Source organism: Bufo gargarizans, chromosome 6 (genome assembly GCF_014858855.1).
Source record: "Bufo gargarizans isolate SCDJY-AF-19 chromosome 6, ASM1485885v1, whole genome shotgun sequence".
Classification (NCBI taxonomy): Eukaryota; Metazoa; Chordata; class Amphibia; order Anura; family Bufonidae; genus Bufo; species Bufo gargarizans.
Window position 1 is genome coordinate 350,187,196 of NC_058085.1, and position 14,504 is coordinate 350,201,699.

Genomic DNA, 14,504 nt, shown 5'->3' on the forward strand with positions numbered 1-14,504 from the left:
GGACAGTCAAATACATTTCACTAATTCGTCTGCTACATTGTTCGGTGACATTGACCAATCTTTGGCTGTGATATACCCCTGCTCTACATAGCGAACAGGGAACAAAATTTTGTAAAAACGTCTGTTACTGATCGGAATATGCGCGAGTACCAGCGCACGCTGTATCTGTCAAGCTATGCGCCCATTACAAACTGTAACAGACAAGCTGTTTCCCTTACTAGTACCATCCAAACTGTATGTCCTGTTGAGACTGTAACCATCTAGCTTAGTGCCATTATTTGTAACCATTTTGCTTCAGTCGGAGTAAAGTTCTGTTCCTTTAAATTTTGTTGTATTGTCTTGTGTTTAGCATTATATTTTTGTTCAGTATATCTGCATTATTTATATGTGCTATATGGTGACATTAGTTATGTGTCTTCCAAAATGGTATCGATGAAAACTACAAATTGCCTTGCAAAAAATGAGCCCTCATACAGCTCCATACACATTACTACTAAAGTTATAGGGGTCAAAATATGGCGATGAAAAAAAGTTATATATTTTTTTAAGTTTTTACTTTTTTCAGTATTACTAAGCAAGAAAAATTATATATATGTGGTATTATTGTACTGACCGGGAGAATGAATGAAACTAGTCAGTTTTGCGGTATAGGGAACACTGTAAAAACAAAACCCATAAAACTGTTGCAGAATTGCTTTATTTTTTTATTTTTTTCAATTTCACCCTATTTGGAATTTCATAGGCAAAATTAAATGGTGGAATTAGACACAACTTGTACCACAAAAAACAAGCCCTACTACGCCTGTGAACAAAAAAAAAAAAGTTATGGCCCCAGAAGGGCAGGGAGTTGTTGATTTGTTTGTTGCTATATAATGAATGGTTTTAGTAGTACATGAAAACTCTGATTGCAAAGTGCTGCAGAATATGTTGGTGCTATATAAATTAAGATTCTTAGAATTATTATTAAGTAAGAAATTTGTTTTCCTTATGAAAGTTCTTCGACACAGAACGTGTGATTTACGTTTTCATTATTATTTTATTAATATCAGAGCAACAGATCTCAGTGGTAGCTCTCAGGAACAGATGATGTATACAGCCAGGTCTTATCATGAATTTGTGGTATTATCTGTAACCAGAGCAGAAACAAAAGGGTTACATAGACAATCAGGCAATCGTGATTATTGAGCATGCTTAAAAATTATCCTTTTCCAGCGGCAGATTGTGCTTTCTAATTACTATCTGCTGCCGGCAAACAATGAGTCAGTAGGGGGACTAGCGATGGCATTACCTATCGCTTCTCCCCATACTGTGGAGGAGATTATGGCATGTAATAGCAACAGTCTCCTCCACTAACAAGCAGGCGATTTCCAGGAAGGAGCGCTTCCTTCCAGACAATCATCTGCTAAATCTTTTAATGTAATAGAGCCCTAAGAGGGAAGCTAAACCAAAGATAGTGGATTGACAACTGTAATGATCATAAAAAAATAAAAAAATACATTTCCTAAAAGTGTAAAATTTGATGACAACTTAATATGTATGTTCACAAATGCCAGAAGTCTAGCAAGCAAAATTGGAGAGCTTGAGGCCTAGGTACTGGAAAAATATATTGATGTAGTTGGTGTTGCTGAGACATGGCTGGACTCTTTTCATGATTGGGCTATTGTCACGGTCATATTGGTGTTTGACTGTGACGAGTTTGCCATACAGACTCGTTGCTTGTAGCAACGTGTAATTTGTGATTTGCTCGTGCACTTTTCCCTTTAAGTTGTGTCTCCCTGCTGTGTGGTGTGGGGAGGGGTGAACCATAAGTCTGTACGCAGTGCTGCCTGGGGCTGCTGTGCACCTTGCTGTATGGGGCCCAGGCAGTATATGGAGTGTTGGATACCTGTGTGTGGTGTTGTTTGTACGGAGTCATGTTTGGTGTGTGGGCTCCTGTACGTATGCACGGGTTCCAGTCATGGTGGCAGCGGCAGGTAAGCGTGTTGTCTTGTGTTCTTACCTGCCGACTCTGTTGATGTATTCAGTCTCCCACTTTTCCCTGCAGCTTGGCCATTCGAGACTCCTGTTCCTCCGTGTCTGGGAAGAACAGGTCGTCTCTCCCCTGCTCCTTTGTGAGGGATTCTCAGGGTGACTCTGGGCCAAAGGTATCCAGGGTATGAGCCGTCCTACCATCTAGGTCCGCTCATACGGTTAGGACGAGGATTAGGGACGCAATAGGAGGTGACCTGCTCCCTTATCCTTGTGTCCTGGCCTAGCTGCTCCCTCTTTATATTTGACATTGTACGGTGGGGGGTTTCCCCCACTCCCCACTGTGACAGTATGTCCTACAAGGTGGCCCTCAAGGACTAGGCAGACAGAACACCCTGGACTGGAGCGGAGCTCCAGCACCAACGACGGCTGGAGTACCACTGACTCCAGCCAGGGAGCCACAGGTAATAAAACCCAAGTGACCACACCCAGTCAGGGAGTTAACCCTGTGCACACACCAGCCAACAAGCAACACATAACAGCATGCATGGCAACCATGTCACGATGCAAACAGTAAAAGCCAAGACACTGCCACCACATGCCATAACAGCAACACATTGCCCAGGGCAACTGCAAGTGAGGTAAAAGTGTCACGGCGCACACAGCAAAGGCCATGACAGTCCCACTCCTCAAAGCCCCCCCAACTGAAAAAGTGGAAACTAAATGGAACACCCAATAAACAACAGGGAGAGGGGAAAAGAATAGGTAGCAGAATCAGCGTCAGTACAAGGAGGTCTCTCCAAGACTGCTGCCAGCACGCCGGAACCACCTAGAAACTGGCCAGCCAGCCAATAAACAGCTTTGAGAGACCGCACTGAACGCTGCGTCCACCTCAGACTCAGTTCACACAAGGTCGCTCCCAGCAAGCATTCCCCAACCAGCACACAGCCAACACAGGAATGAAGCCAGCAACACAACACAAGCAACGAACCACTGAGACATGGACAAGGGGAGACACAAACACAAGTGCCGGTTCACACCAACTGCAACACAGAGAACAGCACTGTTAACAGCATCTCACACCATATACCCTTTTTCCGGAGGATAAGCATGCGCGCCAGAAAATGGCCAGCACCAGACAGGACTCCGTACAAACAACACCACACACAGGTATCCAGCACTCCTGATACTGCATGGACCCCATACAGCAAGGTGCACGGCAGCCCCAGGCAGCACTGACTACAGACTTATGGTTCACCCCTCCATACACCACACAGCAGGGAGACACAACTTAAAGGTGAAGTGCACGTGCGAACCACAAACTACACGTTGCCACAAGCAACGAGTCTGCACGGCAACCGCGTCACGGTCAAACACCAATATAACCGTGACAGCTATAAATCGTCAATGTTTTACACTCTTTAGAAACGATAGTTATAAACGCAAAGGTGGTGGTGTAGGCTTGTATGCCAGGAGTGATATGAAAGTAAGTGTGAAAGAAACATTTGTGGATGAAGGCTGTGATGATGTTGAAACCTTGTGGGTGGAAATTCAGAGGGGGGAAAAAAATAAAAAAAAAAAAAAAATAAAGAAAATTGTCGGTGTGGTCTATAAACCCCCACAATATCACGGAGGAAATCAACTGTACGTGCAAATGGAGTGGGAGGCATAGGCTAGCACAGTAGTGAAAATGGGAGATTTTAACTATCCAAACATAGAGTGGGAACATGGTTCGGCCTCTGCTACAAAACCGAGAAAATTTTATAGGCCAGTTTGTCGAAGATACTACTAGAGGCGATGCTCATCTGGATCTAGTAATTTCTAACATTGCAGAGTTTGTGAGAAATGTCACTATCCATGAAAACCTTGAAAACAGTGACCGCAATATAATTATATTCCAACTAAACTGTAAAAAGCAAACTTAAGTCGGTAATTTCAAAAAGGCGAATTTCCCACGGTTGAGTGCTGCACTTTAGGACATAGACTGGGAGCAACTATTGTCACATAATGACACTAATGCTAAATGGGAGTGCTTTAAATCTACTAGCGAATAAAATTAAACCCCACATGCCTTAAATATAGTGTAAAAAGAGCAATAAATGACAAAAAGCCTTTAAGAAATTTAAATCGGAAGGCTCAGCTGTAGCCTTTAAAAAGTATAAAGAACTAAATAAATTATGTAAGCGGGTAATAAAATCAGCGGAAATACACAATGAAATACAGGTGGCCAAAGAAAGTAAGAATAACCTCAAAACATTCTTAAAATACATAAATATGTAGGACCCCTAAAGGATGGTCACTGGGGATCGAGAGAAGCCAGAGCTCCTAAATGTTTTTTTTTTTACTCTGTATATACAAAAGAAGAGAGGGCATCTCATGAGGGTGGTGCCACTGGGGGAAATACCTCAAATAACATATTTTCCCGACTGAATGTGAATATAGTCCTTAATATGCTAAAAATAAAAGTGAACAAGGCCCGAGGTCCAGATGGATTACACCCTAGAGTTCTAAAGGTGCTCAGTTCAGTTATTGCTTTGCCTCTGTTCATAATATTTATAGATTCTTTAATGACAGGCATTGTACCAAGGGACTGGCGCAAGGCGAATGTGGTGCCCATTTTCAAAAAGGGTGCTAGGTCTTCACCAGAAAATTATAGACCAGTAAGCTTAACATCCATAGTGGGAAAAATGTTTGAGTGCCTTCTATGGAACTACATACAGGATTATGTAGCTGTCAATAATATAGTGATACCAACATGGTTTTACTAAGAACAGAAGCTGTCAAACTAACCTGATTTGTTTTTATGAGGAGGTGAGTAGAATCCTGGACAGAGGGAAGGCTGTCGATATTGTGTTTTTGGACTTTGCAAAGGCGTTTGATACTGTCCCACACGGATAACTAATAGGTAAATTGAGGTCTATTGGTTTAGAAAATATAATTTGTAATTGGATTGAAAACTGGCTTCATAATCGTATCCAAAGAGTTGTGGTCAATGATTCCTACTCTGAATGGTCCCCGGTTATATGTGGTGTACTCCAAGGTTCTGTGCTGGGTTCGCTATTATTTAACTTATTCATTAATGACATAGAGGATGGGAGTAGTAGTGCTGTGTATTAATAGATAATAGACTAAATAAGAGGTATGGACTTGCAGGACAGGGATTTATTATTGCCACTATACAAAGCATTAGTGTGGCCTCAACTGGAATACACAGTTCAGTTCTGGGCACCAGTCCATAAAAAGGATGCCCTGGAGTTAGAAAAAGTACAGAGGAGAGCAACTAAACTCATAAAGGGCCTGGAAGATCTTAGTTATGAGCAAAGATTAAATGAACTAAATTTGTTTGAAAATTAAAAAAAAAGACGTCTAAGGGGGACATGATTAACCTGTACAAATATATAAACGGACCATACAAAAAATATCAAGGGAAACTATTCTGTGTTAGACCCCCTCAAAAACCAAGGGGCCATTCCCTATGACTGGAGAAAAAAAGATTCAGTCATAAAGGGCGACAGCAAATACAGTAGATGGCTTCAAAAAAGGTTTAGATTACTTTTTAATTCAAAATAACATTGAGGCTTATGACAATGTATATAAATCTTGTAATACGCACCCTTCCCCTTTGGCCCAACCCCTTATTAAAAGGAAGATGGACATTGATCCAGGGATCGATATAGCAGTATTACAGGTTGGACCTGATGGACTTTTGTCTTTTTCCAACTTTAACAACTATGTAACTATGGTTAGAGAGTATTTCAACACTGTTTATTCTGTAGTTGTTGCAGGAACAGATATATTTTACATTAAAGATTGCTGAATCTATTAGTGCTCTCGATGAGTGGCTATCATTCTAAACAAAATGTATCATTACAAAATACTTTTTTATTCACATACAGTTTATTTTATTTTTATTTTTATTTTACGTTTGTTTTTAATTTTTTATATAGCTGAATAAAAAAAACCTCCAATTTTCATTCTAGTAATTGGAGGACGGACAAGAGGCTGACACTTACATTTTTTATTTTTTTTTTGCAGTTCACTTTCATCTTTGCTGTATAGATTTGATCAGGATCAGCAGAGTCACCTCCTTTTCATTACAGGACAGGCAATTTAAACACTATAGGCACCTTTACCCTGTTTTACTGTTCATTTGCTTCCTAAATGCAAAATTTAGGAACTTTCTATATAGTCTTCATTAACCCCTTTGGGTTCTGTGCCCAATAGTGCTCAATAGCGACCACAGCATCTGAGTAGTTAGACAGATGGAGGGATCTACTTTTGTCCTCCAATAGGTGCACTCAATCAAAGGGTGCCAGGTAGATGTTGTGGCAGCCTGCTGCCTTATGAAGGACCCTGAGCATGCCATGTTCTTGCCTCTGTAGCTTTATGTGTCTGGCACAATGTAATAAAAATCCCAATACACTGTAATACAGAAGTGCATGGTACAAGCAATTAAATGATTGCTGCTTCAAGTCCCCTAAGGGGATTAAAATATGTGAAATAGATGAATATATTTTGTAAAAATATTACAAAATAAAGAAAAACTTTTAATTTCACATATGTAAATATATATATATATATATATATATATATATATATATAATTGGTATTGTCTTGTCTGTAATGACCCTATATATTACATTATCGCTTTGTTTAACCTTCAGGGTTAATGCTGTAAAAACAAAAGGAAAAAAATGCCAGAATTGTATCTCACCTCATCTCCCAAAACAAATGAAACAAAATGATCAAAAGGCTGAATGTATCCAAATAATGGTACTAAGCCCTCATACAGCTCTTTTGGCAGAAAATTAAGTTATGAAAAATGAAGAAAATAACTTTTTAATTGTTTAAATGCAGTGAAAGTAACAAAGACCTTACACATTTGGTCTCCACAATGTCTTTCTATTATGCAGTGAAACCCTAAAAATAATGTGAAATTGCATTTTTCCCACAGTCATTCCAAACAATATTTTATGTTTCAAAGGTATTTACTGATTTTATAAATTAAGAAAAGTCAATAACAGCGTACAGTATTCTCATAAAAAAGAATCACACAATGGGCTCAAGTAAACCTCAAAACATGAGCCAACAAAGTCAACATGTCAGTGGGTATGAACGTGGAAACGTGATATGATCAATTAGTCATGGTTATTATGGCAAAGTAGTAGGCACAATAAGCCAGCAGGAACCCCAAACAATATTTTAAGAGTTGTAAAATACAGAAAAGGTACCTGAAAATGGTGCAATTAAAATGTAAACTCATCCCACATAAAACAAGCTCTCCTATGGCCTTGTTGAAAAAAAAAAAAAAAAAGAAGTAAAAAAAAAAAATCTATGGCTTTCAAAAGCAGAGATGAAAAAAATGAAAAGAAAAATCTCTGGAGTCTTGTGTGTCTGTTAGTCCTGCATTGAGTTTCTGGTACCTCAGAATGTGACATAAAATGGAACAGAGCAATGCCCTTGTTTCTGACTCTTCTTTCTGTTCTCTAGCTCCTTTTTCTCAGCGATAGCAGCCAGGGCTGAGAGGAGGAACCGGTTTATATGGCAGATCAGAGTGTGGAGAGAGGGAATGAAACCAAGGTGGATAGTTTACACAGGCGGTAGATAGGGAGAAAACCATATAAGCTAGCTAGCGCTTACCAGTACTGCAAGGGAGAGTGTATTCTGCTGTGGCTTGTTCATCTGAAAATTAGAAATAACTGTTTTTGGTTTTGTATGGTCACATGGAGTCATATTGAGTATTACACATTTGAAGCAATATGCACCATTGATATTGATAGTACAGCAATATTGATCTATACTTGAGCTATATTGTACATTTGTGTTTTGTAGTAGCCAGACTGTTAGAATTCTAAAGTGAATCTGCCACCAGGAAATTTACTGGTTAACCAGGCACAAGGTCTTGTAGCTTAACTGATTGCAATTATATCTTTCACTTAAAGGGTTTTCCAGTTGGTTAAAGTTATCCCCTATCCTGTGGATAGGGGATAACTATTATATAGGTAGTGGTTCTACCACTAGGACCCCCACCGATCACAAGAGCACCCCCTGCAGTTCTCCTGAAATGACCGGAGTGGTCGGTCGCACATGTGCACGGCCGCTCAATTAATTTCTATGGGAATTCAGGAGATAAGATCTGAACTCCTATAGAAATGAATGGAGCAGCTGCGTGCATGTGTGACAGGCTGCTCCGGTCATTTCAGGGGATCTGCAGGGGGTAAAGAGTCCCATTTATAGTGTTCAGTAGTGGTCCCAGCAGTAGGACGCCCACCTATCTAATAGTTATTCCCTAACTTGTGGATAGGGGCTAAATATAACAAACCGGAATGCCCCTTTAATGATTCCATACTTAACAAAATCAGAGCATCTACACCCTGCCCCTGGGTACTCCCCAATCCTGCCTGGGTGGGTTTCAGTTAGCCCTGCCCATTTTTACACTGCAAATTTTCCAGGACTGTCTCTTAAAATCAAAAGCAGTCTTGCTATATTTGTGACAGTTGGCAACTATCCCATCCATTTCATCATTCTGGAGAAAAAAGTACTTTTAGTCTATAAGCAAATGAGCAGTTTTGTGTCTACAGCTCCTATGTAGAACTATGAAGATTTATTAAAACTGGTGACAGGGTATAAGAGAACTGGCTTAATTGCCCATGAAAACCAATCAGACTTCCCCTTTCATTTTCCAAAGGAGCTCTGAAAAATGAAAGGTGGAATCGTATTGGTTGCTATGGGCAACTAAACCAGTTTTCCATTACATCAGTGTGATAATCTAAAGACTACAAACAAACCCTGTGTTGTCTGATCCTGCAGTCGTGGGATATGTAAAGAGAATCACCCACATGGCCAAGCCCCAGAAAATTCTGAAGTTAATATATACAGGTCCCGTAATATGACATTAGAGAGGAACAATCTTGCTCAGGAGAATGTTTCTAGTGGGACATTTATTGTAGTGCACACAAGGTTACTAGAAAATGAGAGCTTCTAATCTCCATGTTTGAATCATGGTCATTCCTTATTGCAGATGACCATGTAAACAAATAATCTAAACCCTAACCACATTAGTGTTAATTCTTAGGTGTGCAACACATAATGAATCCATCTGTCTGCTGTGTATTTATAATGTACATTGAAAGGGCACATGAACGAAAACTGTAATCGACCCTGTGATATATTTCATCCTATCCGGTCTAATATTTCATTACAGCAATACTTGGATATTCACCTATCTCGTAGTAATCGTATACTTTCGCTGTAGATGGTTTTAGGTCTTTCACCGTTATGTGCGGTTCCACTATGAAGGAAAGGTTTACTGGGTTGTGATCCAACTAGGGTGAGAAAATATGAAACACACTATAAAAGTATCCAAAATGTAAGATAAATCAGGAACATTTGACCACCACCTACATAACCTGAAACCCAGGAAGGTAAAATATGCTGTACGGTTGGCCATACACTTCATATAACTGTCAACCATGACTTGTTTAGCCGACAGCTGTTGCCTCTAAAACCAGAGGAAGCTCTATATGTTGTCATTTAGCCTTCTGTGCATGAGGCCTTAGGTTAATTTTGCATTTGCGTCACAGCTCTCTGCCCTCTGTTTCGGTTAAGAACAGCCTGCAAGAGTTGCCGAAGCCTTGTGTCACGGACGTTCCCGCGACAGATGGCAGGAGATTGGTTAGACTGGCAACACGTTGTTTGATCTGACATGTTTTCCGTTTGGATCAAATGACGTCTGTGTTGTTTCTGGTGCTTGCCACACCTTTTTTCCCCAGGTTTGGCTATTATGGTCATTTAACCTTCTCTATATATTGTTGTTTCTCCCACTATGCTATGCGGTTTATAGCTTCTGTTGGAGTTGTGGATCTTGGCCAAGCTCCTGGTGCTGCCATAGCCACTTGAAGTTAAGTGTTTTCTTTCCCTTTTGTGTAATTTTTGGGTTATTTTGTGTGTTGCATTTCCTGTCATTTGTACTAAGGCCTGAGAGATACTCATGTTCGTCTTTCCTTTTGAAGGAACAAGTTGTCTCAGTCCTGACATTAGTACCAGGGTCCTATAAGGGTGAGTTAGGACACTAGGTATTCTGGTGTATGAACTCACCTACCTTTGGGGTCTAGTCATACTGATAGTTAGTCAGGACGTTGAATTGGGTTTTACTAGGAGGTGTCCATCTCCTTTCGCTTGTTTCCAGGCCTTATTACCTCACCCCTTTCCGTCCTATGTTCGGTGTGGTGTTTATCTCCCACAGCCGAACGTGACACCTTGCCAGATGTTACTTGAATGCCAATCGGCACCTTTGAATATGATGAGGTCATCCAGAGATTTGGCCACTACCTGGCAAATATGCTGGCATTTTTTCTAGACTAAAACCCCTCCAGACGATTTTCTGGCATTTATATGATGGGGCAGCATACCAGAGAGCTATGCCGCAAATGTGAAAGAAGTCTTAGGCCACATTTGTAAACACCATATTCTCTTCTTCAAGCAATAATTTATAGCGGAGAACATCTCTGTAAGAGGCAACTATATTTTTAATCCATGCAACACTGATCATAATTAAGAAGGCCCCTAAAAATAAATTTGGGTTTTTCAATCCACAAAACCTCTAAAAAAAATGTGATGCTAATTCAGACCTGGTCCAGGTAAAGGGTCACCATGTCAGTCTGGATGTCACTTCTCTTTATCAATTTGTCTTCTTTCAGCTGTGAAGAAAATTTGATATTATAACTGGTATTGTGCCAGGAAGGCATAAAAACTGGAAAATAATTGGTGCTACTGTATTTCTCTTTAGGTGGTACAGCATTTAGGGTATTACACTATAATCTCTGTAGGGGTCATTGCATCTGGTAAACTATACCTTCTCCCAATTCTATCAGCTGAATGCCATGGCAAAACTTTTCTTTTCTTTGCTATAATGCAATGCTTGATGAATCACAAACAGGAGGTGGCAGGGGTATGACTATCATTACCACTGGATTGGAAAGGGATTTGCCTAGTAGAGCCCCCATACCTCTGCTATGTCCTTGAACTCAAATTTTCCAGCCGTTCAATCAGATAGTATAGATATTACACGTCATAAAAATGGTTAGCATAGCACGCTCAGCTCTGCAGTGTCTGCAAACTGATATAGCCATAGCCATTTCACTGTGCCTTGTTTGATTTGTTTCAGGAGATGCTTAAACAGGTTGCCCAATCATAATGATATAAAAAAAAGCAAGCAAAATGATACTGGCCTGAACAATCACCTGCGGCTCCCAATCTTAACTGGTCCCCTTTATTTCCCTGCCCCTCTCGACACCCAGTACATGACCACTCAGCCAATCACTTATTGATCACCACTAGTTGGGTCATCACTGTGGCCAATATTGGCTGAGGGGTCAGTGTGCCGAGATGGACTAGGAACATCAGTGAGGACCCAGGAAACATAGCAATGGGAGTGGGGGGGGATATGTGAGGTGAGTATCAGTACTTTAGTATTTTTATGTCATTTTAATTTCTGACTCTTATTTTAAAATTGTTACATGTTGTAATTTTTCTAAATAGGAAAATAGGAAAATCCCAGTCACCTACTTTCCTTACTGTGCTCTTCACTGGAATATATCCAGACAACATCTTGACTTCAATAACAGCCATGTTTGATTTCTCCCGGGCACCAATATAACTGCAGAAGGAAAAGTACAGATGTTTTATTTTTTCCTGAATTGTAAAGTGCTGCGAAATATGTAATGGTTATAAAAAGATAATAATCATAAGAAGAAGAACATCGCAATATCCGGTGACAGCAGCGTTGAAGAGAAACTACATGGAAAAAAAAAGGTATATACAAAGATTTGAAAACTGAAGTGCAAAGACCAGCAGCTGTGGTGCCAGTGGTGACTGGCACAAACCAGCAGCTGTGGTGCCAGTGGTGACTGGCACATTGGGTGCCATCCCCAAAGACTTCGGGAGGCACTTAGAACAACTGAATGTTTACAAAATCACCATCTGCCTTCTAAAAAACCCACTGCTGGGATCTGCATTCATTGCTCACCGATACATCACCACGTCCTACACTCCTGAGAGAAATTCTACAAGTGATGAATACGAACACCAACTGTGATCTTGTGTTATACCTTTTTCTTGGGTAAATAATAATAATCGGTGCTAAAACATTTTGCACATGCAGTGCCATTCTACAGAAACCTTAATGGAGCAACAGATGATTTTAAACCTATAGGGCCCATGAGGAGAGCCCTGGCCAGTGGTTGACAGAATTGAAAAAAAAAAGTGGTTCAAAGTGACTCAAATTTGTGAATAACCATAAAGAGTGTAAAACTGGATCAGCTTGGAGTTGTGTATTTATTTAGGCCGACTTCTCTGGGCGCTGTGGGTCAGCTTTGTGGTCTGTATTTATTTAGTGGATTGCTCTGGGGGTCCGTATTCATCTCAGTTGATTTTGTTTGGTCTATATTTTTTTTAATGAAACTTAAGCTAGAGCTACATGATTCACAAAATATATAAATTGCAATCATCTGGCATAACGTCAAATTATATTCAGCCTTTATCTGAACGTTATTGCTGCCACCCAGATTTCCTAAAGTCCAATTTAAAATGACATGCATAGATGGCCATTTAGTAGAGCTCACATGACTGACTTTAAACATGCTGTTCTAGCTTTCTTCAGGAGCAAATCTGCAGCAACATCTCCCCTAACCCCAAAAGTGACAGTTCATACAGTAAACTTGGGTAAGTTGGGAGAGAATATTGAACAGAGTTATAATGGTCAACTCTTTGGTTGTCACCTAAATTTTCAAAAGGTGGTGTCATGGTCCCTCCCATGACAGAGGTTAGAAGATCTGAGAGACTTTCTGCACGTTAGGTGCATCTGAAAGCCTATCTGTTTTCACTTCTTGCAGTGTTGTTGTTGGCAATGACCACACCTCTTGTCTCAGGTGTAGCTTATGGTCATTACTGCTCTTCTGTTTAGTCTGGACTCACACTTCATACCATGCAGTTTCATTCTTTGCCTGGAGTTGGAAGAGCTGGTGTGTGGTCCTCATCTGAGTTTCTGCTCATCCATTTTCTATTGAAGATAAGTGTACTTCTCTTGGTATTTTGTTGCTCCCATTTGCTCGTTGTTTACTAGGCCTCATGGAGACGCTGGTTTGTTCATCTGGGAAGGAACCAGTAGTCTCAGACCCTGTCACTAATCCTAGGTATTTTAAGGGTTACTATGGCCTAGGTTTCTGGTGTATGAATATTCCCACCTTCAGGGTCTATTCATACTGACAGGAGTCAGGGCTAGGTTTAGGGTTTCCTTAGGTGGTCACCAGTTCCCTTTCCCTAGCCTTGAGGCCTAGTTCTTGGTAATTTTTCTTCTGTTGTCATTCTGGCTTTACTCCCCTCCCCCTACTTTGTTACAGGTGGATGTAAAGTAAGTATAAAACAGCTGTTTGTAAAATAGCATCCTTGAAGTAGTTAACCCAACTGGAGAATCCCCATCCAGATCAGACGGCATAAAAAACACCCTTAAAAAAAACAAGATTTCTAAACAAATAAAGACCACTCCCCCCAGACCAGGCCCCCTAATTCTGATCCCTGATTTGATGCCTCTGCCTTCAGCCATAGACTTTTACTGTGTATAAGGCACACACCTAAAAAAAAAAACACTCCTGTTGGGTCTGCCAGTTCAAGGAGTTTTGGAGCCAGACAAGTAAATTCTGTCAGGCAAATCAGCAACAAGATGGGCATTGTTTTACGTACAGAATGTTTTATACTTATATCCACCTCTGTAAATACCGGTTGACAGCCAAAGTGGCAGTTATTATAGCTTTCTTCAATACTCTCCCACATCCTTAATGCAGCACAAAAAATCTTTGTCATCATTGTACGCTCATTATCATTCCTGATAGACATAATTGGAAATCTAGATCAAACTTGAACAAAAGTAAAAAGAATAACTCACGCAGCAGTGATGAGTATTTCAAAATGTTTCACTGGATCCAGCCGACATTGAAGTATTGAAGATGTTGTAATGGTTAATGAAAAAGTTGCTTCTCTCTTTGGTGGAGGGATATTGTATCTCAGTACAGCCTGTGGATTAAAGATTTCTTTTACATATAGTTGTTCAGGCATAGTCTCCTACCTGATCTGACATTCATCATGAAGACTGTCAAGGTGGGGAGTGTGGAGGGGGGACTCCCCACCTAACACCAAAGGAAAGTGGGAATATAAACTAGGCTTGGACACTGGGGTAAGGGAGCAGGTCACCTCCTAGAGCCACCCTAATCCTAGCCCTGACTCCTAACTGTATGAGCGAACCCAGATGGTAGGAGGGCTCATACACAGGAACCTCAGGCCCCACTAACTCTAATGATCCCTGGAAGTAATGTCAGGACTAGGGACGACCTGTTCCTTCCCAGATGAATGAACAAGCGTTACCCTAAGGCCTAGTTACCAGCGACAACGGGAAAACAACAAAACTTACCGTCATGTCCTAGAGCGAGTCCACGTGACCCCTAGAACATTACACCATAACAGTAAGACACCACTCTCACAAG

The 14,504-nt window shown here is 40.6% G+C and overlaps 1 protein-coding gene across 1 annotated transcript in view; it reads right to left on the minus strand.

The window, feature by feature from the left end:
• Window positions 1-1,016: 1,016 nt before the first annotated feature.
• Window positions 1,017-14,504, minus strand: part of LOC122940096 (alpha-2-macroglobulin-like) — a 174,593-nt gene continuing 161,105 nt past the window's right edge. The window contains exons 31-36 of the mRNA XM_044296442.1: window positions 13,910-14,037; window positions 11,536-11,626; window positions 10,599-10,667; window positions 9,191-9,293; window positions 7,609-7,650; window positions 1,017-1,126 (exon numbers count right to left, since the gene is read on the minus strand). Of these exons, the coding sequence (XP_044152377.1) occupies window positions 1,107-1,126; window positions 7,609-7,650; window positions 9,191-9,293; window positions 10,599-10,667; window positions 11,536-11,626; window positions 13,910-14,037 (453 nt within the window). The 3' untranslated portion in view covers window positions 1,017-1,106. The remainder of the gene's footprint in view (window positions 1,127-7,608; window positions 7,651-9,190; window positions 9,294-10,598; window positions 10,668-11,535; window positions 11,627-13,909; window positions 14,038-14,504) is intronic.